This window comes from Mycosarcoma maydis, chromosome 5 (genome assembly GCF_000328475.2).
Source record: "Mycosarcoma maydis chromosome 5, whole genome shotgun sequence".
In the NCBI taxonomy this organism is placed as follows: Eukaryota; Fungi; Basidiomycota; class Ustilaginomycetes; order Ustilaginales; genus Mycosarcoma; species Mycosarcoma maydis.
In genome coordinates this window covers 662,487-687,332 of record NC_026482.1, presented here as the reverse complement: position 1 = coordinate 687,332, position 24,846 = coordinate 662,487, and the positions used below count along the sequence as shown (strand labels likewise).

The 24,846-nt window shown below is 56.8% G+C and overlaps 7 protein-coding genes across 7 annotated transcripts in view; 5 read left to right on the top strand and 2 right to left on the bottom strand.

The window, feature by feature from the left end:
* Nucleotides 1-357: 357 nt before the first annotated feature.
* UMAG_02262 (RNA-binding ribosome biosynthesis protein MAK21) lies at nucleotides 358-3,909 on the bottom strand (the record flags this gene model as incomplete). The annotated part of the gene is made up of 1 exon (XM_011390294.1): nucleotides 358-3,909. One exon carries the CDS (start codon nucleotides 3,907-3,909, stop codon nucleotides 358-360), a length of 3,552 nt encoding a protein of 1,183 aa, XP_011388596.1.
* Nucleotides 3,910-5,338: 1,429 nt separating this feature from the next.
* Nucleotides 5,339-6,421, top strand: UMAG_12184 (uncharacterized protein; the record flags this gene model as incomplete). The annotated part of the gene is made up of 1 exon (XM_011390611.1): nucleotides 5,339-6,421. The coding sequence occupies one exon, from the start codon at nucleotides 5,339-5,341 to the stop codon at nucleotides 6,419-6,421; it is 1,083 nt and encodes a 360-aa protein (XP_011388913.1).
* A 2,838-nt stretch (nucleotides 6,422-9,259) lies between these two features.
* Nucleotides 9,260-15,177, top strand: UMAG_02260 (uncharacterized protein; the record flags this gene model as incomplete). The annotated part of the gene is made up of 2 exons (XM_011390293.1): nucleotides 9,260-9,479; nucleotides 9,608-15,177. The coding sequence occupies 2 exons, from the start codon at nucleotides 9,260-9,262 to the stop codon at nucleotides 15,175-15,177; spliced, it is 5,790 nt and encodes a 1,929-aa protein (XP_011388595.1).
* Nucleotides 15,178-15,880: 703 nt separating this feature from the next.
* On the top strand, nucleotides 15,881-19,597 carry UMAG_02259 (uncharacterized protein; the record flags this gene model as incomplete). The annotated part of the gene is made up of 1 exon (XM_011390292.1): nucleotides 15,881-19,597. One exon carries the CDS (start codon nucleotides 15,881-15,883, stop codon nucleotides 19,595-19,597), a length of 3,717 nt encoding a protein of 1,238 aa, XP_011388594.1.
* Nucleotides 19,598-20,510: 913 nt separating this feature from the next.
* Nucleotides 20,511-22,778, top strand: UMAG_02258 (putative ATP-binding cassette transporter; the record flags this gene model as incomplete). Its single annotated transcript, XM_011390291.1, has 1 exon — nucleotides 20,511-22,778. One exon carries the CDS (start codon nucleotides 20,511-20,513, stop codon nucleotides 22,776-22,778), a length of 2,268 nt encoding a protein of 755 aa, XP_011388593.1.
* Nucleotides 22,779-23,130: 352 nt separating this feature from the next.
* UMAG_11394 (uncharacterized protein) lies at nucleotides 23,131-23,433 on the top strand (the record flags this gene model as incomplete). Its single annotated transcript, XM_011390549.1, has 1 exon — nucleotides 23,131-23,433. One exon carries the CDS (start codon nucleotides 23,131-23,133, stop codon nucleotides 23,431-23,433), a length of 303 nt encoding a protein of 100 aa, XP_011388851.1.
* A 677-nt stretch (nucleotides 23,434-24,110) lies between these two features.
* Nucleotides 24,111-24,846, bottom strand: part of UMAG_15078 (uncharacterized protein) — a gene marked incomplete at both ends in the record, with an annotated part of 2,713 nt that continues 1,977 nt past the window's right edge. The window contains one exon of the mRNA XM_011390622.1: nucleotides 24,111-24,845. Within this exon, the coding sequence (XP_011388924.1) occupies nucleotides 24,111-24,845 (735 nt within the window). The remainder of the gene's footprint in view (nucleotide 24,846) is intronic.

The following is a 24,846-nucleotide window of genomic DNA, read 5'->3' as shown; positions in this document are numbered from 1 at the left end:
CGAGATGATAGGCTACTGAGCGTTCCAAGAAGATGTGCTCAGCGATCCAGAATGCGTGCAGAGAGTAGAGTGGCGACGAGTCACGAGGCAAGAGTGGGGCCGTGCACGATATATGTGTGCGCTCGCCAAGTTGCGGATCGCGAATCACGAATATCGCCCAAATTCAGCGCTGCGCTGCTCGTGCTCGCATCTTTGGCGTACAGAAGCAGCAATCACGAACCACGAATTCACAGTCACCAGTCCTGGGTTGGCCGACTGACTCAGCTTGCAAGCACAGTAGTGACTGGTACATGGATTGCTAGCACGCACGACGTAGCAAGTTGTTCATGTTGATAACGGCAATACATTGTGCGTCTGCTACATGTTTTCTTCGTCATCATCGCCGAGCAGGTGAGCGTAGTCTTCGGCGCTGGCGAACGTCGGAAGGCTCTGCATCGTCTTTTTCCTCTTCTTCTTGTCCTTGGTCTTTTGTCGTGACTTTGCATCTCGAGTGTCCAACTCCAAGTCCGAGTCCGAGTCCGAGGAAACTGCACTGCGCTTCTTCGAGCTCAAGTCGGCAAACGGCAAAAGGTCGTCATCATCCTCGTCGAACACGTTGCTGTCCGATTCGTCGTCTCGCCAGTCATCGGTGACTGCATTTTCGTCAGCACCTGGCACAGAGTCGTCGTCATCGGACAACGTCATACCAGCAATCACGTCGGGTCCATCATGATCGCTAGCTTGTTGTTCGTCCCGGTTCTCGTCGTCGGCAGCATCTGGCTGATCGTCGCTGTCGATATAGTCGAACTCGTCGTCATCGTCGTCATCGCTGTCATTTAGACGCTCGAGCTCCTCCTTGCCCGGCATAGTCGCCTTGATCACCTTCCAGATTTCTTTCTCGTCCGCATCGTCGTCGCTGTCTAGGCTCGAATCGCTCTGGTCATCTTGGTGCATGCTGTCATGCTTGGCCACTCGTGCTTGGTCGTTATCGGATGCTGTCAGTATGTCTCGCTCGTCGTCTTGATCATGTGCGGTCTGCACGCGACTCGACGAGGGCTGCTTCGATTTCAGGTTGAAAAACTTGTGGAAGAACAGCTGGTCGGCGGGGATCGTGTCGGCGCGCTTGTTCCAGAAGGCTTGTGTGTTGAAATATTCATTCTCGTTGAGCGCGTGCGTGCGCGATCGCGTAACACCGCTGCCAACGTGCGCCATGGGCTGCATCGCACTCGCTCCGCGCAACGACGACTTCTGTTTCGGATTGCGATACACAAACCGATCCAAAAAGTGGGAGAGCGTGTTGAGACTCAGATCGGCATTGGTGGTGATCTTGCCACCTTGCAACAGCTGCAGCGCGTGCACACAAACCGAAGGGTGGAAGTGCGAGATCAGTGGAAGCACGTCCCAAAGACAGGTAGTGCCTGCATGTGCAAACCGAGGCTCTCGTTTTCTACCATCGTACTTGGTAGATGCATGCTTGCCAACTGTGATCGCAGCGATACCAGCTTGCTTGCTTGCAACCCGCTCGTCCTCGTCATCGCTAGAGACAACGTCGTGGAAGTGCTCCTCGTCGTCCTCCTCGCGCTCGGTGATCATGGCGCGCAATCCCGGTGTACGTTTGAACAGCTCACCCAATAGATGCAGACATCCACAGATAAACGAAGCTTGGTGCAATGTCAGTATCTGACAGATACGCTTGATAAATGCCTTGACGCGCTCCTGCTCCTGATCCGCCTTGAGTGCCTGGAAGATGAGGTTGAGATACATGGCCTGTTTGCTCGACGCCTCCAAACGCGGATCCAGCAATGAGTCGTACAGCACGCGGTAGAAGCGGTCCGTGATGGCTGCCGATGTGAGCACCGTGGACGACTCGTGGTGTGGATTCGAGATGGTGAGCTGGAAAATCAGCTGAAGCGCCTGGATGCTGATGTTGAAAGAGCCAGAGTGCAGCATCTTGAACAACGTGTTGACGTGCTTTTCGAACACGGAAGCTTGCATTTTTGCAAATGGAAACGCTCGCCGAACGCCGGTGAGAATCGCAACGACCATCTTGGACTCGGCATCCTTGACCAGCTTTGGCTCTTCTGGCTTGGCCGAAGCAGCCTGCTTGCCCTTTCCCTTGCGCTTGCCCGTGCGTGGCTGGTCCTTCCAGCGCTTCTTATCCTTCTTCTTGGGCGTTTCGTCGGCGTCTTGGCCTTGGACGACGCCGTTAGCCTCGTTGATCTCGTTCTGCTTGAGAATCGCCTCGAAGAGCTCAAAGTAGAGCAAGATAAGATGGTTGGCAGTGGCTTCGTCCTTGACGGTCAGCACGGTCTGATTGAGCGTGAGAAGGCCGTAGTAGCGCGCATGGGTGCTGTGGTTAGACGTCCTGTCGGACTCATGGTCGCCAGCATTCGGCACAGACGTTGGTCGCATGATCAGGTTGGCGATTTCACGAACGACGATCAACTTCATCGCAGGGTGAGCAGTGAGCAGTTCGAGGATGTGGTTGCTGGTCTTGGCGGCGACGCTGCGGTCAGGATCACCCAGCTTGTTGACGAGAAGACGGAGCAAGTTCTGTTCCTGTTCCGGCTTGTCACGCAGGAGGATAAATGTCTGCGTAGTCGCCTGCTTGCGCGTGAAGGCGATCGTGTCGTGTGACTGCACTTCGAGCACTTGAAGGAATTGGAAGTAGAATTTCTTGAGATGATCCTCAAACGCCCACAACAGCAAGTGAGACTTGGCCGCCTCAGCTGCCACCAGATCGCCCGAAGTGATAGCAGCTGAAGCGGCAGCGAGCTGAGGCTGATCGCGAAAGTAGCGCAGCTTTCTCGAGCCAAGACCGCCTTCGCTGGCAAGCCAGTCGGCGAGAGCGCGAGTTGCTCGGCTGGCTTCCTCGCGACTCTTTTTGCGCGTCATCGTGAGCAAGTTGTCCATATGCTTGACGTTGTGGACAGGGCTGCTCTGCACCAAAAGTGTCAAGGCCGAAATTCTGTCCGACAGCGTACCACCTCCCTCAGAAGAGAGCAGCGAGCGCACGAATTGCGCGTCTGAGGCGGTGAGCGTGCCAATGCTACCACCCGCTTTGTTGATCGACGTCTCGCTGCTGGTGATGTCGTCGTACGCACGACTCTCCTGGTGGAGGAGGTCGACACCCATGTCGAGAAGCTGCGTGATGCGCTCGTGTGAGAGGGAGGCGTTGTTCGAGTTGGTCGGAGCAAGCTTTGGCAGAGTCTGCGACATCCATTGGGGCACAGCCTGCAATCGCAACGGGCCGATGGCAGTGAGCGAAGGTTTGACATTGGTCTCCTTGCCAACACCATGGTCGTCAAAGACCATCTTCTTTCCCTTGCCCATTCGCTGGACTGTTGTACTTTCGATAACGTTGGTTTGTGTTGCAGACTGCTTTGGTGGTTTTGGTGTCTTTTGTTCTCCTTGCTTGTTGGCTTTCTCCTTTTGCGTAGGCTTTTCCTTGGACTTGGCAGCTTGAGAATTCTGCTTTTGAGTAGTCGCAGCCTTTTTGTGTGCTTCTGCCTCGGTCTTGGATCGCCTGTCGTTGTTGATAGATGCGGAAGGAGCAGCTGGCTCAGACGTGTGAGGATCTGACTGGAGTTGCTTGAGGAAAGCAGCGACCTCGCCGGAGAAAGCGGCCTCGTCGATCGAGACGTCGGGTTTTTTCTTTCCGTTGGCCTTGGAGATGAGTTTGAGATCGTCTCTAGAGCCGCCGAAGCTCTCAATCTCGCGCATCAGAGTGGCCTCATCTGCGCTGTCCTCCGAGTCGTATGCATCTGATTTTTTCTTGTTCGAGGTGGCCGAAGGGGTTTGGGCGGGGCGTGGTTTGACAGGGGCGGGCGAGCTGATGGCCTGTTTGTTGACACGAGTCGACTTGGCCGAGGCTGTGTCTGCAGGCGCTGTGGATGGCCTTGCGCCTTTTGGTCTGAAGTCCCTCGCCATTATAATGAATGATGACCGTGGGACAAAAGGATGGGGATGTGATGGTCAAAGATGTCGAACCTCTTAGGGCAAGAGTCGTGAGTAAGTCACGAGTTGCTGTGTTCGATATTTGTCGCTGCTTTGTCAAAAACTTTGGCAAGAAAGAGCACAAAAGAAGAAGAAAAAAAAACGGCGACAGGGTTCAACTGTCGGAATTCGGAAGATCAATTCGTGATTCACGATTCGTAAGCCTGTCCATGTTCGCTTGTTCAATGTAACACGCTTGGTTTCTAGAGCGACGCACCTCACGCCTCGTGCCTTCACGCACGACGCTTGCACTCACGACTTTCGTCCAAAAGGAATTCACGATTCGTGATTCGCGCGCGCAGCCCCTTACGCCTGTTCCGATCTCAGCTGTCCATCGCTTGGCGTTGGCCTTGAGAGTGCTGTGGGCTCAATGGCACCACGCACCCAAGGCTAACGTGATGGATACTACAGAGTTGTGCAAGCAATTGTGGATGAAGCTATGCACGTCGAGACTGGGACGTTGAAAGTACGCTTCGGCGGGCTGTTACGCGCACAAATTGCTAACTTAGGAGCAAGCTGCAATGTGAATAACGCCTGGCCGTATCGAATCATGAACAGCTTAGCTATGCGATGTGAGGTGCTACGCTTAAGCAACCACCAAGCAACCGCAGCGGCAAACGCACGAGTGTGTTCACGGTTGGTCTTGGCCTGCATTTGTGATTCGGTTGTTGGGTGCGACCAAAGACGCTGGCAGCTTCACGCTTGGGTTTCGTATGCGCGCGATTTTGGAGCTCCAAGCGTGAAGGCAGAATTCCACTTTGCCAATCGAAGCGTGAACGCTGCACCACCTCGGCTGCCATGCACGTCTTGCAGCAACCGCTCAGACTGTCTAGTCTGGCTCTCTCGGCTCTCTCCTGAACGTTAGCTGCTGCTCGCTGTCACAGCTCGATGAGGATGCTGCTTCCATTCGTGATTCGTGATTCTTGCTTCTGTCAAAGTGCTGTGTTGCATACTGTACAGAGTATGCAAGCCTGGCCCGAAACACCAGGTCTCTGTTTGACTCTCTGCCCCGCTGCCTTTGACGCCATCTTCTGGTCATGAATTCGAAGCGTTCGTTGGTCGTTGGTCGTTGGTCGTCTTTCGTCTTTTGGCCTCGTTTGACGCGCTGGCAGCCGTTCCAGCCTTGATGCTATATACATGACAGAGACCAACGGCGTGAGCTTTCTCTTGCTCCCTCCTCATCATCTCGTCTTGACCGTCTGTCTCGCTCCCTCTCCTGTTCCGCCTTCGTCTTGTGCCACTTTCTCCTTGCCATTTGGTCCAGCAGCGTTGATCGCGCCGGTGCCTTGATTCGAAACATTCCTGCTTAGCTCGCCTTCTTCACTTGCTCTCCCCTCCACCTTGTACAAGACAGAAAGTTACCATGACGTGCGTCAAGACTCTCCTTTTTGCCTTTGTGGCTCTCTCGATTACGCTCATGACTGTAGCGCAGGCCGCACAGCCAACCATCAGCCACAACGCTGCTGTTCGTCGCCATGCTGCCATGATGCAGACGCGTCCTGCTCGCCGTTCTGTCGCAGTCGGAGACGGCAAGATGATGGTGCAAAAGAGACAGACCGCCGAGCAAATCGCGCAGGCGGCTGATCAGAAAAAGTGGAACGATGACTTCCATGCCAAGAACGCAGAATGGCAGCAGGCTGCCATCGCTGCTCTCGGCAAAGGCCAGACTCCACCTAGTTACGACGAGTACTGGAGTGGCAAGTCTAGCGGCTCCTCGTCTCCATCTTCGTCCAGCGCCGACTCTTCTTCTTCCTCGTCTTCTTCTTCTTCACCCTCGTCTTCTTCCTCCGACACTGGCTCTTCCGACCAGTCCTCGACCACTCCTGCCAAGGAACAGCAGCAGCAGCAGCAGCAGCAGCAGCAAGTTCAAACAAGCAGCGCCGCTGCTGCTGCTGCTACCGCCAACACCGAGTCCACCTCAACACAACACGACTCTGGCTCCGAGTCGGATGAATGTGAAGAGGACTCGACCACCGACTCGACTGGCTCGAGCGCTGGTCCGAGTTCGACGTCTGCCAAAGGCGCTGCTGCGGCTGCTGCAACGGGAAGCAAGAATCACGCTGCTCAGAACAAGCCCGATGCTGGATCCTCTTCATCGTCGTCGGAGGCCACTTCAGGACACTACGGTGGACAGGCGACCTACTACGCGCCTGGATTGGGCGCTTGTGGCTGGACCAACGGAGAATCGGACTACATTGTTGCGATTTCAGCGTCGCTATTTGACTCATTTGGCACTGGTAACCCGAACAAGAACCCGGTTTGCGGCCACAAGATCGCGGCGACGTATGGAGGTAAGACGATCACCGTCTCGGTTGCTGACCGATGTGTGGGATGTGGATGGGGCGACCTTGACTTTACGCCGACTGGCTTCTCTCAGCTGGCGGACATGTCCAAGGGTCGCCTGGATGGGTTGAGCTGGTCGTGGATCGGCGCGGGACCCAAGTAGAGCAGAGTAGGAACGAGTGGTACATTTCGAGGAGAGACTCGAGACTCTGGATCAGCGCGCAGCTCTGTCGTGCAGCCGCTGGGCAGCTGAGCAACCGAGCGAGCCGCGTTTGGCTTTGGGCTTTGCATCGCTGGACGATGCACTGCCATGGCAACCATCACGAATCTGCCAGGCTCGAACAGAGTCGACATGCAACGCGTCCGACCTTGATGGCAGGACGCGCGATGTAGAGCGGCGCAAGCTGCGACTGGTCACGGGTCTGCGCTCAAGATGTTGGTTGGTATTTCTACTCATACACTCATACTTTGTATCAATCAGCTTGGCATGATGATATTTATTGTCACCGGTCTACACAGTTGGAATGTGGTCTTGCGTCTGTGCGACAATCACGAATGTGAGCGTGATGAGGTGTGCGTGCACTGGGTGCTGTAAGCAGTAGAGGGGGCCTTGTTGCTACGATCTGCTGAGGCTCAGCGGTGTTGAGCGAACCGAAGCGGCAAGCGAGCAGCACCGTTCATGTGCCACTTGACTGGAAGCAGTCGCCGCTTGACGAGTAAGCAAAGCAGCACAACGCAGCCAGAATCACGATTCACGAACCACAAATCACAAATCACTGAATTCGTTCGTGATGAGCGTCGCGCCTTTACAGTAGATTCCTTCACGATTCGTGATTGTGATTGTAACTGTGATTGTGATTGATTCGTGATTATTCTACGAAAGCACCAAGGCTCGATCGATACTCGATACCCACCTGCTTGCGCGCTCGCGCGCTCGCGTGCGTCCAAGCGCTCCGCACCTCACGTCAAAAACTTTTTTTCAGGGTAACAATCGTGAATTGTGAATGCATCGGGAAAGCCTCGGGCAGTTCTGACAGCGGTATCCGCTTTTCTACATTACCATCGTATAATAAAATTGTGAATCGTAAATCGTAAATCGTAAATCGTAAATCGTAAATCGTAAATCGTGAATTACTGATCAAACAGAGAAGCGAATTTGTATTCGTATTTGTAACTGTACTTGTATTTAGATTTGTGATTGGTTTGTAATTTCACCGTGCACAGTCGAGTCTGTGAGTCGTGAGTGTAAGCTGCCACGATCAGAAAGAAAATCGTGAATCGTGAATGCAAAGGCGGGTTGGCCAAATAAGGGTGAATCCAGAATGAAAACGGGGTCTCGCTCAGAGCGTCTAGCCGAGATAGGATCGGGCAAATCCAAAAGGTACACCGACCGACCAAATTAGTGCGACTATAGTCACGAGTCAAGCCGTTCTAGATTCATAACTAACGTAGCAAGCAGCAAGAAGAAAAAAAAGAAGAAACAAGAAGCGCTATCACACCGAGCGTGTTGGTAATTCATAATGAATCTCGACGGCAACACGGACAGCATCGTCTCAAGGCTGTATCTCCAGCGAGACAGCTCAACTTTCGGCGTGTGGCAAGCGGTGAGCGCCGGTGCACTGAGCGAGCCGAGCTATCCAAGCGTGATGGTAGATGGTAAGAACCGGTCACGGATGCGTGGTGCGTGGTTGGAAGTAGTCACGAGTCAGTCAACTTAGCAATACGATTCACGATTGGGATTTTTGGATTCTTGATAGACAATTATGGACAAATGGCACAAGGCTTTTTAAGGCTTCCGTGTTCTTTCTGTTGCCCCACTCTGTCTCTTCTGTCACTCGGAGGCTAAGGCGGGCGTGGTGGAGAATGGAGAATTGATGTGCCTGCTTCGATTTCCTCCGCGTTGAGGAATACAGTATGTGTGTGCTCTTGACTGTCTCGAATTTCGGACTCTATGCTCTGACCAGTTGTGAATCCAGAATCCAGAATCCAGAATCCAGAATCCAGAAGCGTAAACTGTGAAGCGTGAAGCGTGAAGCGTGAGTCGTGCCGCTGCGTAGAGCGACGGCGGCGGCGACGGCTTAGCCACTCACTCACTCACACAGACCAACGCTGTCGGTGCAATTCGTGGTGCAATTTGTGTGGTTCGCTTTCGTGTTTTGCTTGGCCTCGTCTGTTCAGCACACTCGTCACTTGTGTCCCATCACTCTGTCACATAGTCACAAGTGTCTCGCAAGTCACGCTCAGACCTTCGTGCATCCTTGTCTCGGTCTCCGTCTCGGTCTCGGTCTCCCTCTTCCTTCTTCTCTCCTCGCTCCTTTCTTCCTTTGAATCCTTTCTTTCCATCCTTCCTCACGCCTCGCTCGGTGCATCTCCGATCGGACGCGCTCATCGCCATCTCAACAGCCTCAGCCCGATCGACACGCTTGTCTCGGCTGGCTTGCACGTACGACGGTTCCCGTTGGTCTCCATCTTGGACTCGTGTGCCGTCGCTCTTTCACTCGAGCGCCTGCACAAACTCTGCTTCGAATCGTTGCAAGCCTTGAACCCTGTTCGTCATGAACTCGTAAACCTTAATCTTGTCTCTCGCATACAGCACCCTCGCCGCCTCGCACAAAAGCACACAAAGACGTACGTGTCCAAGCACTTTCCACCTTGGCCACCGTCCTTCCTCTCAGCTGCCTTGACCCGAGCGTCGCTATCGCTATCCAAACGTCACCTTGACCACCATCATAGAAAAAAAGCCCACGTCGACTGCGAGCACTATAGCTGCAACCTGCAACCTGCAACTTGCAACCAACCACCAGCAATCAACGCCATCCTCGTTCTCAACCCGCCACGCCGATTCGTATGTTCTGACTAGCTCGGCTCGAATTTGTGTACCAACAAGGTTTTCCTGTCGTCTTTGCGCCCATAACTTAACCTTGACATTGCACGCTATCCGCCTTTGACCCATTCCATTAAGCGCAGTGCCAATTGACGCCTGCTTTCGCGCGTCTCTGCCATGCAAGGCACCAAGCAACCCGCTTCACCGGCCGCGATGCCATCCTCCTCCCTTGCCCTCGAATCACCGTCCGACCTGCAACGCAAACCCACTTGGGCTCATATCAGCTTCGATGATGGCTTCGACCTCAACCTTGGCGCCACCTCTGCATTGCGTGCAGCTGACCAAAGCGCCCATCCGTCAAAACCCACTTTGTCAACCCAATCTTTTCAACCCACCGGTAAGTATCACCTGCGTGTCCGCTGACCAACGTCGCAACCTCACCCACACATTTCCTCCCGTACCGACCTCGTACTGATATTGCTGGTCCTTCTGCCCCACACCTCCATCTTCCGGCCCCTCAACCAGCCTCATCCAAACCGGATACGGCGATCCCTGTCCACCCTCATGCAAGTTCTCCACGCCAGGACGACAAGAGGCTCTCGACCAGTCCTGCCTCTTCCAACAAGGCGCTTCCACAGCTTCCCTCTCTCTTTGGAACAGCCATGGACACCACCAACTCTGCATCCTCAGCTCGGCGCCAACCATCCACCGATTTACCCTCTACTACCACCCTCGCTTCTCCGTCCGCACCCTCGCATCCTGACAACAACCATCACGCTCGCACACACCCTTCTAACGATGGCACACGCACTCCCAAGCCATCGAGCACTCCCAAAGGCCGCCCCTTTGCCTCACCTATCATCACAGCCGCCACTCCTCAGCAGCCCAACCGTGTCGACTCTTGTTCCGCTACAACTACACCAATGCCTACTCGCCCTCCTTCCGGTGGTGGTCCTCCCGTCTGGGACAGTCCAGTACAATCTTCGCCTCCTCAGCCCGTCTCTTCAGCGGATGCCTACACGCAGCCCATCGAGACCTTCCCATTAGAGACTTTGAGTCGTGCCGGCACCCCCATGAGCCACCTCAGCGGATCCAACTGGATACACGATGCTCCCGGCAACCGCAGCAGCCTTGGCACCACTTCGAGTATGCCGTTCACCCAGACAAAGCGCGCCTCGGTCTTGTCGTTTCAGACTGCTAACAGCGCCGGCTTCACTAGCGCTGACGAGGCCAGGACCTCGGACAGAGAGCATCTTGCTGATAATGCGCTGCCTCCACTCGACTCGGCAGCTGCGCTCAAGCTTGCAACACAGCCAAACAGTATGCGCCCTTGGCTCGACGGCGGCCCCTCAGCCCACACCACTTGGTCCGACGAACGTTCGGTTCCCGGTGGCTTGCCAGGCGCATTCTGGGACGAGCCTTATCCACAGCCAGCTACTCGATCTGTAGAACCTGCACCTGCTGTTGCAATACAGCAGCCGTCTGCTATCACAACAGCAACGACCAAGCCTCGCTCTGCTTCCGCCGATGTGCTCGTGGATCGCCAACATAGCAACAACGCCCATGTTCGGCACGTCCGCGACTTGACTGCCACCACCCCGCCATCGACTTTGTCCCCCCTCAATACGCAGAGTCTGGCTCCTGCTTCGCCAAGCGCTCCCATTTCGTCCACCACCATTGCTCCTCCGTCCGACGAGACCGCCCAGATCCTGCGTCGCTCGCCTGAATTTACTCCAGACCGACGTCCGTCCGAACCGTTATTGCCTCTGGACGATGTTCCCATTCCTCCTGCCAAGGATGTGCGCGCAGTTTCACCCACTGAACCCGCCGTCTCGTTGAGCTCGCCGCAAGGTCCGATCGACCCTGATCTCGACGAGACTTCAATCACTGCTGCTGCAGACAACGTCATCCCTCCACCTCTTCCGAGCGAGGCAGTCAGCAATCGGCTCTCGCTCGCGTCCGACGTGCTTCTGAACGGGCCAGCACATCAGAAGCCTGTCTCGGACTATCGCAAAAAGCCGCTCGCTAACATTTCTTCAGCACAAAAGGCCGCTGGTCTGGCTCATCTTCAAGCGCAGGCTAGGGCTACCAAGCAGCAGGTCAATTCGGACATGCAGATGCATGCGCCGCCACCACCACCTCCATCCAACCCACCGCCAGAGGCGCCGCCGATCCCCATTCTGGAACGTGCCCGTCGCAAGTCGAACGCCAGCCTCACCGCCAACGTAGCTCTGGCACAAGCCACCACCGGTGCGCCGGGCATGCCTCGAGACGATCCCAATGACCGATCCGACACACCCAGTGCCGAGAGTGTCTCTCAAGAGTCCAGCGCTCCGCCTGACGGCGAGGTCGAAGCACGTGCAGAATGGGAGCGCCGACGCAGGATGAAACGCAAGAACGAAAAAAAGCAGCCCGACGTTGCCAAGCCGCAGAAGAGTCGTTCAGATGGCTTCCAGCTCAAGCCCTTGCAGCTCGTTCCTGCCGACAATCTCACCAGCTTTGCAAGTCGGAACGGCGCTTCCAGCCTTGCCGCGCGGGGTGACGGTGTTAGAAGCGGCGTTGCGACGGGCGATCGTGTTGCTGGCGCGCTCGCGCCTGCACCCGCCGATCCGTCCAAGCACACGTACAGCACGCAGCAGCTTCAGAAGCTGCAGGCGCGCGAGCAGAGGAGAAGCGTTGGCGCTTTCAGTGCCGCCATGGCCGCCGCCAATGTCGCTTCGAGTGGCAGCAACGTTGGTCCTTATCCGGTCTTTGCCTCTCCTAACACCGCTCCGCAAAAGATGGGTTCGCGGCAGTATCCTGGTCTGATGGCTCAACGAAGTTTGGTGCCGCCGTTCGAGCTCCAGCATCGTCCTGACGGCCTTCCCTCTGGCTTGATCGGCCCCGACGGCGTACGAAGGAGCCTCAACGATCCCGAGGTGTGCCTTGAGTGCATGATGCGAGACGAAGATATGGTCGACATTCGTGTTGTTGGCGAGGGCATCTGGGAACGCGAGAGCGACAAGGACTTTGAAGAGGCGGTCCGGCTTGAAGCCGAAGAAGAAGCAGCAGCTGCAGCTGCAGCTGCAGCAGCCAATGGCAATAGCTTCATCGGTCCAAGTGGTAGCAGTGGCCACGGAGACAGCATCAGCAGCCATCTTGATTCGCGAGGCTCTCGTCGACCAAGGAAAAGAATCGGTAAGGGCGAGGCACTTACCGTCGAACGCCTGAAACTCCACACGCAAATGAATCCGCCGGCCTCCTCGTTTCGATGGCGCACGCTGCAGACATTCTTGGCTGTGCAAGCCAAATACATCGCCATGGAGCAGCAGAGGATGCGCATCGAGGCTGACAAGAAGGCGAGGCACTACGCCGACTCTGTCAGCAGCCGTGGCAGCATGATTGTCTTGGACGCATCTGCATCTGCACCTGCGCAGCAGCCCGATCGTGGTCTTTCTTCACCCTTTGCGCCTCCTCGCGAAGCTTCAGTCGCTGCTGCTGCCGTCTCACGTCAGTCGATGCTACAGACCTCGACGGATGACAGTGGCTTGACGCCGCAGCAGAAGCAGGAGAAGGAACGCGACATTGCAGCAGCCCAAGCGGCTCGCAAGAAAATGACTTTAGGTGCATCGGCTCCGCCACCGCCGCTACCGACGACGACACCGCCTCTCGGATATCCTGCGTATCCTGTCACACCGCTGCAAACGCGCACGTTTCCCAAAACAATGCCCTTTGGTTCTGGCTCCGATCTGGAGGAGCAGCTTAGCGGATCAGCGCTCGCTGGGGGTGTTTCAACTTCTGTCGGCGGTCGCCGTGTGCCCTTCGGTTCAGCCCAAGCCGCTAGAGCAGCAAGCGTCCAAGATTTGCGATCTGCCGCCGATTCTGCTCGGGCAGCATCTGCTGGTTATCCTGCTAGCCCCGCAGACAGCCTCATGCCGCCCTCGAGATCTTTTGCGGGCACCTCGCCCACTGGCACGCCTTCGCGTCTAGCGTCTCGTTCGGGCGCATCTCAATTGTCGCTGATGAACAGTGGCTCGATGATCGACATGCATGTGGCTCAAGAAGATCGTGCCGAGCACCGGCTCAATCAGAATGGTTTCCTCCCTGCCACTCCTTTGGGGGTCGCATCGCCCGCTACACTCAACCGCTCCTTCTACGGCTTTCCTGGAGATGGCGATTCGTCGGTCCCGGATGCGACGGCGTTTAAGCGATCGCGAATGGTTTCGAGCGACGGCTACGTCAATCCCATGGAAGCAGGCCCTCGCGGTCTCGAAACGGACGGCGAAGAGAGCTCTCGGCGCAAGAAGAAGGGCCTTCGCGGCCTCCTTTCCAAGCTCACGGGTAGCAGTGGTGCTCTGAGCCGGGATACCCCAACAGGAGCAGCTGCGGACGGTAGTCTGAACGGCAGCATCGCCAGTCGCAATGCCAGCAAGCGTTCGCAAGGATCTGGAGCCGGAAGCCCGCGCTTTCAACAGGGCTTGTCCAGTGTTGATCGCTCGCTCGATGCGGTCAGTCCGCCTCTCAACGGCATGCTCAGCAAGTCTCGGATGTCGACCTCTTCATCCTTCCGCAACGGCGCTGATGGTGACGCCGAGTCCAAGGGTCGAACCACAAGAAGCGGCAGCACTTCCCTCTTCCAGAATCCGCCAGGTATGGCGAGTCAGAACAGCCTCGATCTCGGACCGTTCCAGCCTGCTTCGCCACAGGCGAGTGCCATCGATTCGGCAAGGATGAGGAGGGCACCCAACGCTATGATGGAGAAATACATGAATTCGCCCTCACTCCAGACACTGGCATCTCCGGTGCCTGGCGCCATGTCAGTGTCACAGCCCTCGCCTGGGAGCAGTATGGCGGGCGAACGTATGTCCGTGCATCCGAGCGATGCGCGAAACGGCCGAATGTCGAGCTTTGCCAGCATGCGAGAACTTCGCACCCCGGCGTTGCAGTCCATCCCCGACAGCGAGCAGCATGAAGACGAGGCAGATGCGCGCAAGTCGATGCGCTTCAGCGGCGCAAGTGCAAACTCGCGTAAGGCGCTTCCTTCCACGCCACCGGCTGCTGGAGAGCGCGACCACCAGCGCAGCGCGACAGGAGGAATGAGAAGCTCCGTAATCGACTCGAGCTCGTCATTGCCGCGATCGCCAGGTTTAGCACCGACACTCGCCATGACGCGCCAGGATGGCAGCGGACCAGCAGATGCGGGACGTGCTAGCATGCAAGCATCTAGAGGCATGAGGTCAGCACCATCCGAAATCAACTTGGATACTGGCAACATGACGATTCCCGACGATGCTTCGGTCAGCAGCGCTGGGCCGGCACGACCGCCCAGGAATCCACGTCGACCCGACGGGGTGCTCAACTCGCCGAGCTTCGTTAACGGTGGTCATGACGCTCTGGCGCCGTCTCGACGCGATTTCCCGATGCAGGGTCGATCGCAGTCAGAAGCTTACACCGGAGTAGTGGGCTCACCAGCCAGCCCAGAAAAGAGCAAAAAGTCAATCTTCCGTCTGCCATTTGGCCGCAAGAAGCGCGAGTCGACGTTCGGCGCCTCTGTCGACAGCAGCAAACCATCCATCGTGATTGGTGGTGCGGACGAATTCGATCAGGGTCAAGCGGTGCCGTCAAGATCGATCGCCACATTCTTGCCCAAACTGCGAACTCGGAAGAGCTACTCTGGACTGAGCGTGTCCAGAGCCAGCTTCCAAACGGAGCGTCAGCGCGTACTCTCTTCGCCTGCTCCTGATCCTTCGCTGGGTCGGTTGCCGCCACGAAGCCAGAGTGCATTTAGCATGGCACCGGCGAAGCGCTTCATGTCGATGGACATTCCACGTCGGTCTATGAACGTTGGGCGTGGCTCGGCACGCAATCGATTGAGCACAGTTCAGTACGGCGAGGATGAGGATGAGGAGGAAGAGGAAGACGAGGATGACGAGATGGAATGTGAACCAGGTTACGAAGCTGAATTCAACCGGTACGCCCAAGAGGCAGCCGAGGAACGCTACCTCAATACGGGCTCGCGAGGCGGAAAGGACATGAGCTTCGGACGAAAGAGTCTGAACCTGCTCAGGGAAGGCATCTTGCGCACTGTGAGCAGCGATCAGAAGAAGCAGCGCTGAGGGTGAGGCTACGAGGCGTCGCTCACACTATCAGCTCGGGTGGAAACTCACTCCTACGCCAGCTCGGCATTGCAAAGATCTCGATGGGCAACACACTTTGGATACTATGCATTGCTTCTCAACAGCAAACTAATGCCAGACTGATCTTGAGTGAAACAAGCATAAAGCGTGTGGACAGAGAACAGCTTTACTTGAGCATCGAAAGGGCGATCGATCGTGCGTGAGTGGTGAGTGTCAGTGTACGACTCGCTCTGCTAAGCGTGAATCACGAATCGTGAATCACGAATGAAAAGAAGTGGGAAAATCACGTGATACAAGACGCGCATCTTTCGAGCAAATCGTGAAGTGTGATTTGGAGTTGGCTTATTTTGTTTTGGGTGTTGTTGTTAAACAGTCACGAGTTGTAAGTCGTGAGTGTGAGTGTGGCAGGTGTTGCGTGTTGATGGAGCACCAGTGAGAATTTGGGCTGCGTTGCACTCAGCACTCAGCACTCACGACTGACGACTGACGACTGACAACTGTGCAAGGTTTGGTGCAAAGTTTGGGGCTGATTGATATCGAAGGATCTATCTACCATACAGCGACATGTACGGTGACGAAAAGGTGTACTATCCGAACGACTATCACGTAGCACAACACAAAGCGGCCAGCCGAACTTGACAGGATTGGTGATTGAAGGGATTGCGACAAGGCGAGAGGAAGGATGGTGGCTCAATCGATTGGAAGCGATGCCAAGATCACCATAACAAGTGCAAGCGACGTGCAGACGCACTTTGACGAGCTATACGATGATCTTTGTACACCAGAGACCGAACATACGTGGCAAAAGATCGAGTGCGCTATATCGCACATCCACGCCATCACGCGAGGAGGTGCAACCAAACATGTGGAATTCATCACACTACTCAAAAACGCGGCGGACCCAATCAACAATGCGTTGCTTTCCGAAAGGACAAAGCTGTCCGGTACAGCGGGAGATCTGTTAAACTCAATCGCTCCAAGGATGGCGCAAAGGTTCGAACCTCTCGTACCTGTCTTTGTTCCAACCCTGCTACTGATCTGCGCTAGGACCAACAAGGTCGCAGTCAAACGCGCCGAAAGGTCGCTTCACTTTATTGTACGCCATTGCAAACCTCCTTCGGTCGTCTCATATCTCAAGGACGCCATCAGCGATAAAAGTCAGGGTCTCAGAGCGGTGACTGCGGGGACGTTGGTGTTGGTGCTAGAGAACACGGACAAGGATCGTCTGGCAAGACGCGTCATTGACATTGAAGCATGCATCAAGAGCGGAGCGACAGATAGCAATCCCGAGGTACGACAAACGACCAAGCGCATTTTCGAGCTGTATGTCTCCATCTGGCCGGAGAGGGTGGAGCACTTCACGAAGCCCATGACACCGACGATTCGAAGGTATCTCTCGCTGCCAAAGACCGGAGCGCTTCAAGTCGACGTTGCGCACTTGACAGAACAGGCTAGACCAGCATCGCACGCGTCGAAAGCGCCAACAAGTGCACACTCGACGCGCCACGAACAAGCGCACATCTCAGTACACGCTCCTCAACCTCCTCCAGCATCAGCCTACAACTTCTTCCCGGATCTCGCAAGATCCACAACAGCCGCATCGTCAACCAGCGCTTGCACATCGAAACCTCCAGCGTTCAGCATGAACGATGCATCGTACGGCAAGCGAGGACTGTTTGCCGAGCAAATTGCTGCAGCACGAAACGCTCGATTCGCGCGCATGCCATCGTTCAAGTTTGACGACACTACCAAGCCTACAGATACTGCTTGTGCTGCTGCAGCGATCAAGAGGCAACCAAGCTTGGAGCAGCTGAGAACACAAGCTGCAGCCAGTGGCGCATTTCGCGTGCCCAGGTTCGATGTGGTCGTCGCGCCCAGCAGTCAGGACAGCACTGATGCGCGTCCACGGAGCGCACACAACGAAGCATCTGCGTATCGCGACATCAATGCATCTGCGCCTTCGTTCGGCGCTGCGTCCGGTTTGCAAGGTAAGAGTGTGCTCCTTGCGGCGCACAAGCAAGCGTCTGTGGTGGAAGTGGCCAGTGCCAACTCGACCGCATCTCGCGACCGTTTGCCGCGCGATACGTCGGAAAACCCCTGGAAACACATGGACAAGAGGCGCGAAAAGACGGTCACGGTGCGCTTCGAGCCGGAGCCACCACACGACGAAGCGCGCCGATCGGCAATTCACGTCGACATGAGAGCCGAGCAGATGCACCGATCCAAGTCAGCGCCTCAGATTGCTGTGCAGGACAGTACTACCCGCACCGACACCGCGCGGACCAAGACGAGCAAGACCGAACCCGTCGAATGCGCAGTCTCGGACTCGCACTCGGACTCGGACGAAGTCCAACGTCCGCGCACCCCGCCTGAACGCATCCTGCATGCGCAAACGCCCAGAACGGGCGTAAAGGCCAGCAGAGTGCGCGCGCAAAGAGTCGCTGTGCCCTCGGCAGTCAAGGTCTCGGCAATGCGCGTAGCCGTGCCCACGCCATCCGCCAAGGTCGCCGCCACCAGGATGCGCAATCCAGCAACAAGCGTGTCTGTCGAGTCAAGTCCCGTGCCCAAAGCACCCAATACGAGCGCATATCCCCGTACGCCACGTGCTCAAACGACCAATGCCGAACCGGCAATGCTTCCAACGACTGCCGAACATGTTCGCGGCGAAGCAGCCGCGAAAACCACGGATCAAGCGGACAAGATGGAAATCGAGCAAAATGAGATGCAAGAAGAGCACAAGATCGCAGCGACCGAAAAGAAAACGGAGGCCAAAGACAAGGCTTGGACAGCAGTAGCAGCAGTGGTAGCCGTCGACAAACCGGCGAGCTCGGCGGGGCAGAGTTGCAAAGCAATTGGCAAGCCTCTGGCAGCCAGAGCAGCAACTTCAGCATCGCTGACAGCCAAGCCACGCGTCCAAGCTAAAGCCGCGAGCCGATGTGTGCCGATCGCCACTGGTGCAGCGGCAAACAAGGCTGTCAAACGCGCCGCAGTTGCAGTCAGACCTACACCGGTGAGCAAGCCGCTCATCTGCACAACGAGCGCTTCCAAAGCACCTGCCAAGCCAGCTGTACCTACAGCAACGAGCGTCAAGGCGAACAAGCGGGTTACCAAGCCTTGTAGTACGGCTACCAGCTCAGCTATGGCACGAGCCAAGATCGACACAAACAGCAAGCCAGTTGGCTCGACCGCTGCAGCTGGAGCAGCAGCTCCAGCAAAAACGCCGTCGGCGAACAAACAGAACGACACCATCAGCGCTGCACGAACATCGACACTGACCGCATCCACCGCGTCGACACGCAACAAGATGGTGCATCCAGTCGCCAAGAGCACGTTGCAATCCAAACCATCTGGATCGTCAACCAAGCCTTCGACGACACGAATGCAATCGCGCCCAAAGAGCTCGATCGCTGCCTCGATCACTGCCAAGAGCAAGCTCGTGCGAGCAAGAGCAGCTCGCTCGGATAAGCCGAGCGCCGTCAAAAAGGCTGGCGCGCTTATGGCTGCCAAGATCGTGAAACACCAAAGAGCGTCTGCTGCGGCTGTTGCCAGAGTCGAGCTTGCCAGGACTCTCGACGAGGCGATGGCCGACGAGGCTGTGTTCGACGCAAGAGAGGACAACGAGGAGCAAGCAGAAGCAACGCGTGTCAGCGAGGGAGAGGTCGAGGCTGTGTTCGACGCAAGAGAGGCCAAGGAGGAGCAAGCAGAAGGAACGCGTGTCAGCGAGGCAGAAGTCGAGGCTGTGATCGAGGCTCGAGAGGCCAAGGAGGAGCAAGCAGAAGCAACGCGTGTCAGCGAGGCAGAAGTCGAGGCCGAACAGCAAGCGGCGCAAGTAGGTGCTCCTGCTGCCGTGAGCGAGGTAGAGACCGTCGGCGAGACCAGATGCGTAAGCGAGACCCCGGAGCGCACTGAGACGCGATCCGAGGAGCACACTACTGGTGGCACAGTCGATATGCACGTGAGCACGTGTCAAACCCAAATCAGCCCCGATGGCGAGCCAGCGTCAATGGTCGAGGAGCGACGCTCCGACCATCCCAGTGAAGCAGCCGTCTCGCCCGTCAGCATCAGCTCTACTCGCGTGAAAACCGCGGCGCCGAGTTTGGCTGATACCACGCCTCGCGTCAAGATGCGCACACCGCTAAGCAGCAAAGATGCCAACATCCTCACGCCGGAGTGCATCGCCAAGGTCGACAAGGTGGCCTCGGCGCGCGCTACGCCGCTCAAGCCATCGGCGTTGCGTCGCTCCAAGGTACTGGTGCGCGTTCGCGTTGAGCCCGAATCGTCGTTCGATGCCACCGAGTCCGAGTCCGAACATGAGACGCCGGACGAGGTGGTCCAGCTGCAGTTTCGGCCACACCACCAGCTTCATGCTGCGGCTGCGGCTGCGGCTGATCGCAGTTGACAGCGTGCGCCGCCATCCGACTCGTCCGGCGACTCGGCATGGGTGCAAGCCGTGCAATCTGACAGCGCGCTGCTAGAATGAGTCGCGAATGTCTGGAATCGCTCAGCTTATCACGATACTATACCCCATCATTGCTATATCAACGCTTATTCGTGGATTCGTGATTCTGTCCATCGGCCCACAAGCTGCGTGGGTCAGCACGCGAAGCCTGCCAAAGTCGGCAGTGTTTCGTCCGAGACGAAGCTGAGGTATTCGCTCACGACCGTTGCCAAGCACGAATCTGAATCGTATGCACGATGTTGGCGTGGACCAAGAGCAATGGTGTTAGAGCGCACGCATGTGCAAGTTCGCACCGTCGGTCGGCTTGCACTTTGAGCTCCACTGACGACACGGGACTCTAGGAGAACTTTGGTGTGACTTTCACGTTTGGTGTGAGTCGAAAAATTCGTGAAGATCCGAATCGCACCGAATCACGATTGGCTCACTGAACGCATGCCGATTCGTGATTTGCGCGTGGCGCGGCTCGGATGCAAATTGATCACGATTCACAGATTCGTGATCCACGATTTTGCGATTTGCGATTGGCGATTTGGCACGGAAGCACGGCCAAAGTGAGGCGATTCGGAGCAGGAAGCGTGAAGTACGGCTGACGGAACGAGAAGAAGCAAGATTCACGATTGGTGTTTGAAAGCGGCCAACGCGAGTGGATGGAGACTTTGCATGCTTACCACACCATCGTTCCAAGACTCACGGCACAGCGTGCTCGCATGTATGGCCGAGTAGCCTCTGCAAAACTTGGAGTTATTCGATCTCTTGCGTGAGCACCATCACTCGGCAAAACAGCGGTTCGAGTCGAAGTCGTGTGCTTGGATGACACGCCGATCCACCGTTTGATCGTGATCCGCTCGCCGTCATGTGGCGCTCGGCTACCACTGTGGTCGGCATGCGCCCTTGCGCTCGTTCCGTCGAGCTCAGAAGCGTGCTGCGATCCACATGCCTAACATCGCACCAGGCGTGCTCGACGCCAACAAACCCGCCCCGCCACTCGGCTTTTATGGACGGATCCGCCTCGCGCTTTCTCTCTAGCTTCTCGTCATCGCGTACTTTTGGCACCTCCAGTGTCAAGCACGACAAGTCCAAGTCGGATGTACCAACGCTCGCCTCTACGCAGGCGATCAACAACCGCCCAGATGGCGGCACAACACCGGCCGACAAGCACACCACGCCACAGCCACCGGCTGCTTCTGGTGCTCCTGGTACTTCTGGTGCTTCTGGCTCCCTAGCTTCGAGGCTCTCGGGACGCGTCAGGGCGCTACTGCAAGCACAGCTCGCCAAGTCGGCGCGCGATTCCAAAGACGGTGCTTCTGCACCGCCTACCAACTTTCCGGATCTCCGACGTCTGTTTTCGCTTGCGATGCCTGAAAGGAAAAACATTGTGATTGCTCTGGCGCTCCTGCTGGTTTCTTCGTGCATCACGCTCACTGTACCGTTCGCGATCGGCCGGCTGATCGACTTTTTCACCTCGGGCCAGAACGCGCTGTTCGGTCTCGGGTTCGGCTCAGTGGCTGCGCTGATGCTTGTGATCTTTGCCATCGGTGCGGGTGCCAAAGCAGGGAGCAACATTCTGCTCGAGCTTTCCGGGGTGCGCGTGATCCAGGGAATTCGCCACCAGGCATATCGATCCGCGCTTCGTCAGGATGTCGAACTGGCGGATAAAGGTGCAGGCGATGTAGTGAGTCGGCTGAGCGTGGATACCAACATTGTCGGCGAGTCGCTCACCTCGGACATTGGAGACGGTCTTCGCGCCGGCGCTACCGTGGTGTTTGCCGGTACGGCCATGTTTATGATCTCGTCCAAGTTGACTCTGCTTATGATGGCGGTGGTGCCACCGGCTGCAATCGGCGCTGTCTTTTACGGTCGATACCTGCGCGATTTGACGCTCAAGACGCAGAATGCGGTGGGAGACATGACTCGGCTCGCAGAAGAACGGCTCTCACCACCGGCGTTTCGAACCCTGACCGCGTTCAATACGCAACGTCAAGAGTTGCGTCGATTCGACGAGAAAATCGGATCGATCGTGGATCTGCAGGTGAAAGAGGCATACGCATCCGGCTTGTTCTATGGCGGTACAGGATTCGTGGGCAACTGTGCGATTCTGACCCTGCTCACTTACGGTGGACATCTGGTGAGTCGAGCCGAGATCTCAGTAGGTGACCTAACGTCGCTGCTGATGTATACGGCGTACTTGGGAGGAGGAATGGTGAGCCTCACCTCGTTTTTTGCGTCGCTCATGAAGGGACTCGGTGCAGGCGCTAGGGTGTTTGATCTCATTGATCGCCAATCCAATGTGGTGTTGGGGAAGGGCGAGGTGTTGCAAGTGCGCGCTGGTTCGGCTGGTCTACCGGTTCGATTTGAGGATGTACACTTTAGCTATCCGTCGCGTCCTGAACAGCCGATCCTTCGGGGTGTCACGCTGGATATCGAACCGGGACAGTCGTACGCTCTGGTTGGAGGGTCCGGAGCGGGAAAGTCGTCGGTGCACTCACTTTTGCTGCGATTCTACGATCCTGTCAAGGGCAAAATCCTGGTGGCGGGACGAGATCTTGGGACGTATCGACCCGAGAGTGTTCGCAAGCACCTGGCGTTTGTGCCGCAAGAGCCGATTTTGTTTGACGGAACGTTGGAGGACAACATCAAGTACGGCACCGACTCGGCGACGCGAGAGCAAGTAGAGCATGCAGCGCGCATGGCTGGCTGTGAATCGTTCATCTCCGAGATGCCGCGTGGTCTAGATACGCTGATTGGCTCGCGTCAGCTGTCTGGAGGACAGCGCCAACGGATCGCCATCGCGCGCGCTCTGGTGCGAAAACCGTCGATCCTTCTACTGGACGAGGCGACTTCGGCTCTCGACTCTGCGTCCGAGCTGATGGTGAACGAGGCGATCCAACACATTATCCGTCAAGCCGAAATCACCGTCTGGATCGTAGCACATCGTCTGTCGACCATCAAGAGCGCCAACAACATCCACGTCCTCGAAAACGGCAGGATCGTAGAGCACGGCTCGTTCCAGCAGCTCGACCGTCCCGGCTCACGATTCAGAGCGCTCATGGCGGCTCAACTGCAAGCTGCGCCGGACCACACGGTCGATACGCATCCCTCGACTCGACAGGTACGTGATTGATTCTAGCCGGCAAGTCGGCAAGCCTGCGTGGCTGCGTGGCTGCGAGCCAAGCGTTGTATCGTTGCGATGCATTGAATCGATGGAATCAAGTTGCTCGCGCGCACGCACGTGCGCTGTGCGATGTGCGCTGTGCGGTGTTGAGCATTGTGTTGTGCAAGCGGGTGCGAGACATGTACTGACTAGGGCAAGATTGGGTTTGTCGCAACAGGTGACGGACGGGAGCGTAGCCAGAGTTGCAGGGGGTGGACGACGAGGCTTTCATACGTCGTGTCGGATCGCGCACGATGCGATTCCATCACGAGCAACGTGGAGTGTTGCAAGTGTAGTCAATCGGACCGAGGACGCGGACGCGATGAGTGATGGCGAGCTCGACAGGCTGCACCGCTTAGCGGCCATGGTGGCGCCGCGAGAGGATGCGCACAGGCAGAGGCTGAAACGCCAACTGGCGGTCTTGCTGCGTCTGGTGCGTGGCGTAGATGCGAGACGGGCTCCGGACGTGGATTCTAGACCGCTCGTCGTCCACGATGCGCACTGGAACGCATCGCTCGCGCCGGCACAACAAGCGCGCGCGCGCGTACTCGATCGTGTGCATCTGCTCGCACATGTCGATCAGTCGAGAAGGTACGGCGCTTTCTTCCTGGTACATCGAGCGTAGCGCTTCAGTATCACTGCGCGATCCTTGGCTGGCTGCATCGCGCGCGCTTCACCTTTCGCCACTCGATAGCCGTGCGTGGTTCGCAAACGCGCCATCCTCGCGCATCCGCCGCGCTTGCACATCGCTTGAAACCGTTCGTCCGCTTCATCAGTCTCGTCCGACCTAGGCGCACTCGGCACGCGTGACAACCCGACCCATGCGCGCCTAACGTATGCTTCCCGGCTCGCGTCCACGCATCAAGCAATCGCTCGCCTCTCATCACCACGCATCGCTCACGTCGCTAACCCCTTAGCGCCACTCGTGTGCACAGTTTCGTCCATCTCGTACAATCGAGCCACACCAACGTGAGAAAGTCACAGTCCGATCCAGAGTGCTGTGCTAAGACGAGTCAAGAGCAAACGTGACAGACAGAACAGCACGCGTACTCGATCGTGTCGATCAGTCCACAAGCACGCCGTGTTCGTCGTACTTGGACCCTAAGCCTGCGTCGCGCTGTTGACGTCGCTTGTCATTGCCCTGTCGATCGCCAATGCTCCAGCCTCTCGCATCGCCCGACACGGTTGAGCCTGATTCGTGACTCGCTCTTGCGTGCACTGTGCATGTCCACACACCATTCGTCCGCTTCATCAGTCTGGTCGCGCAATGTGATAAAATCATAGTCCGATTCAGAGTGCTATTCAAATCTGGGTATCGTCAAGAGCAAACGCGACAGACAGAACAACGTTGGTAAACTCGTCCTGGTTGTCGAAAAGAGTGGCAGCCCAGGGGAGGTCGCGCAGTTTAGCTTGGGGCTCCGCCACATCGGCTCGAGCGGCGGCGGCCAGGGTGTCGTTTCGGAACTGCACGAGCTGGCGAAGAGTTGGACGCACAAACGGTGCACCTGCTTCGGCGAGCACGTTTTGGTTGGCGTGGTGCGCCTGGAGCCAGTCGGCTTCGTTGTCGGCTTCAAACTCGCCAGCGCCAGCGGGAAGCGGAATGTCGAGGATGAGCGAGCACCCTGCCAGACGCCCCCGCGCATCGCCGCCGTTTTCGCGAAAGCGTTGCAGCACAAGCAGCGAGTACGAGGCAAACAGCGTGCGAATCAGCGTCTCGATCCATCCAAACGTGGCGAGGCTTGGCGTACACGTGCCAGAGGACGCCTTGCATGCGTCAAGAGTATGTGCAAGCAGCTTTTGCGACAAGTCGGACAGAGCCAAGAGTGCCTTGTCGAGCAGCGCAGCGTCGACGTGGTGCGTGATGGCAGCTTCGTCGGTAAACACGATCAAAACCAAATACATCCACAACGACGCGACAGCTCCGAATACTGCGATTGGATCCGAGTCGGCCTTGTCGAGCTCGCCGCCTGCCTGCCAAGAGAGTGTGATGCTGATCTGCTCCGAGATGAGCCTCCATATAAGGTTTTGGCTGGCTGGC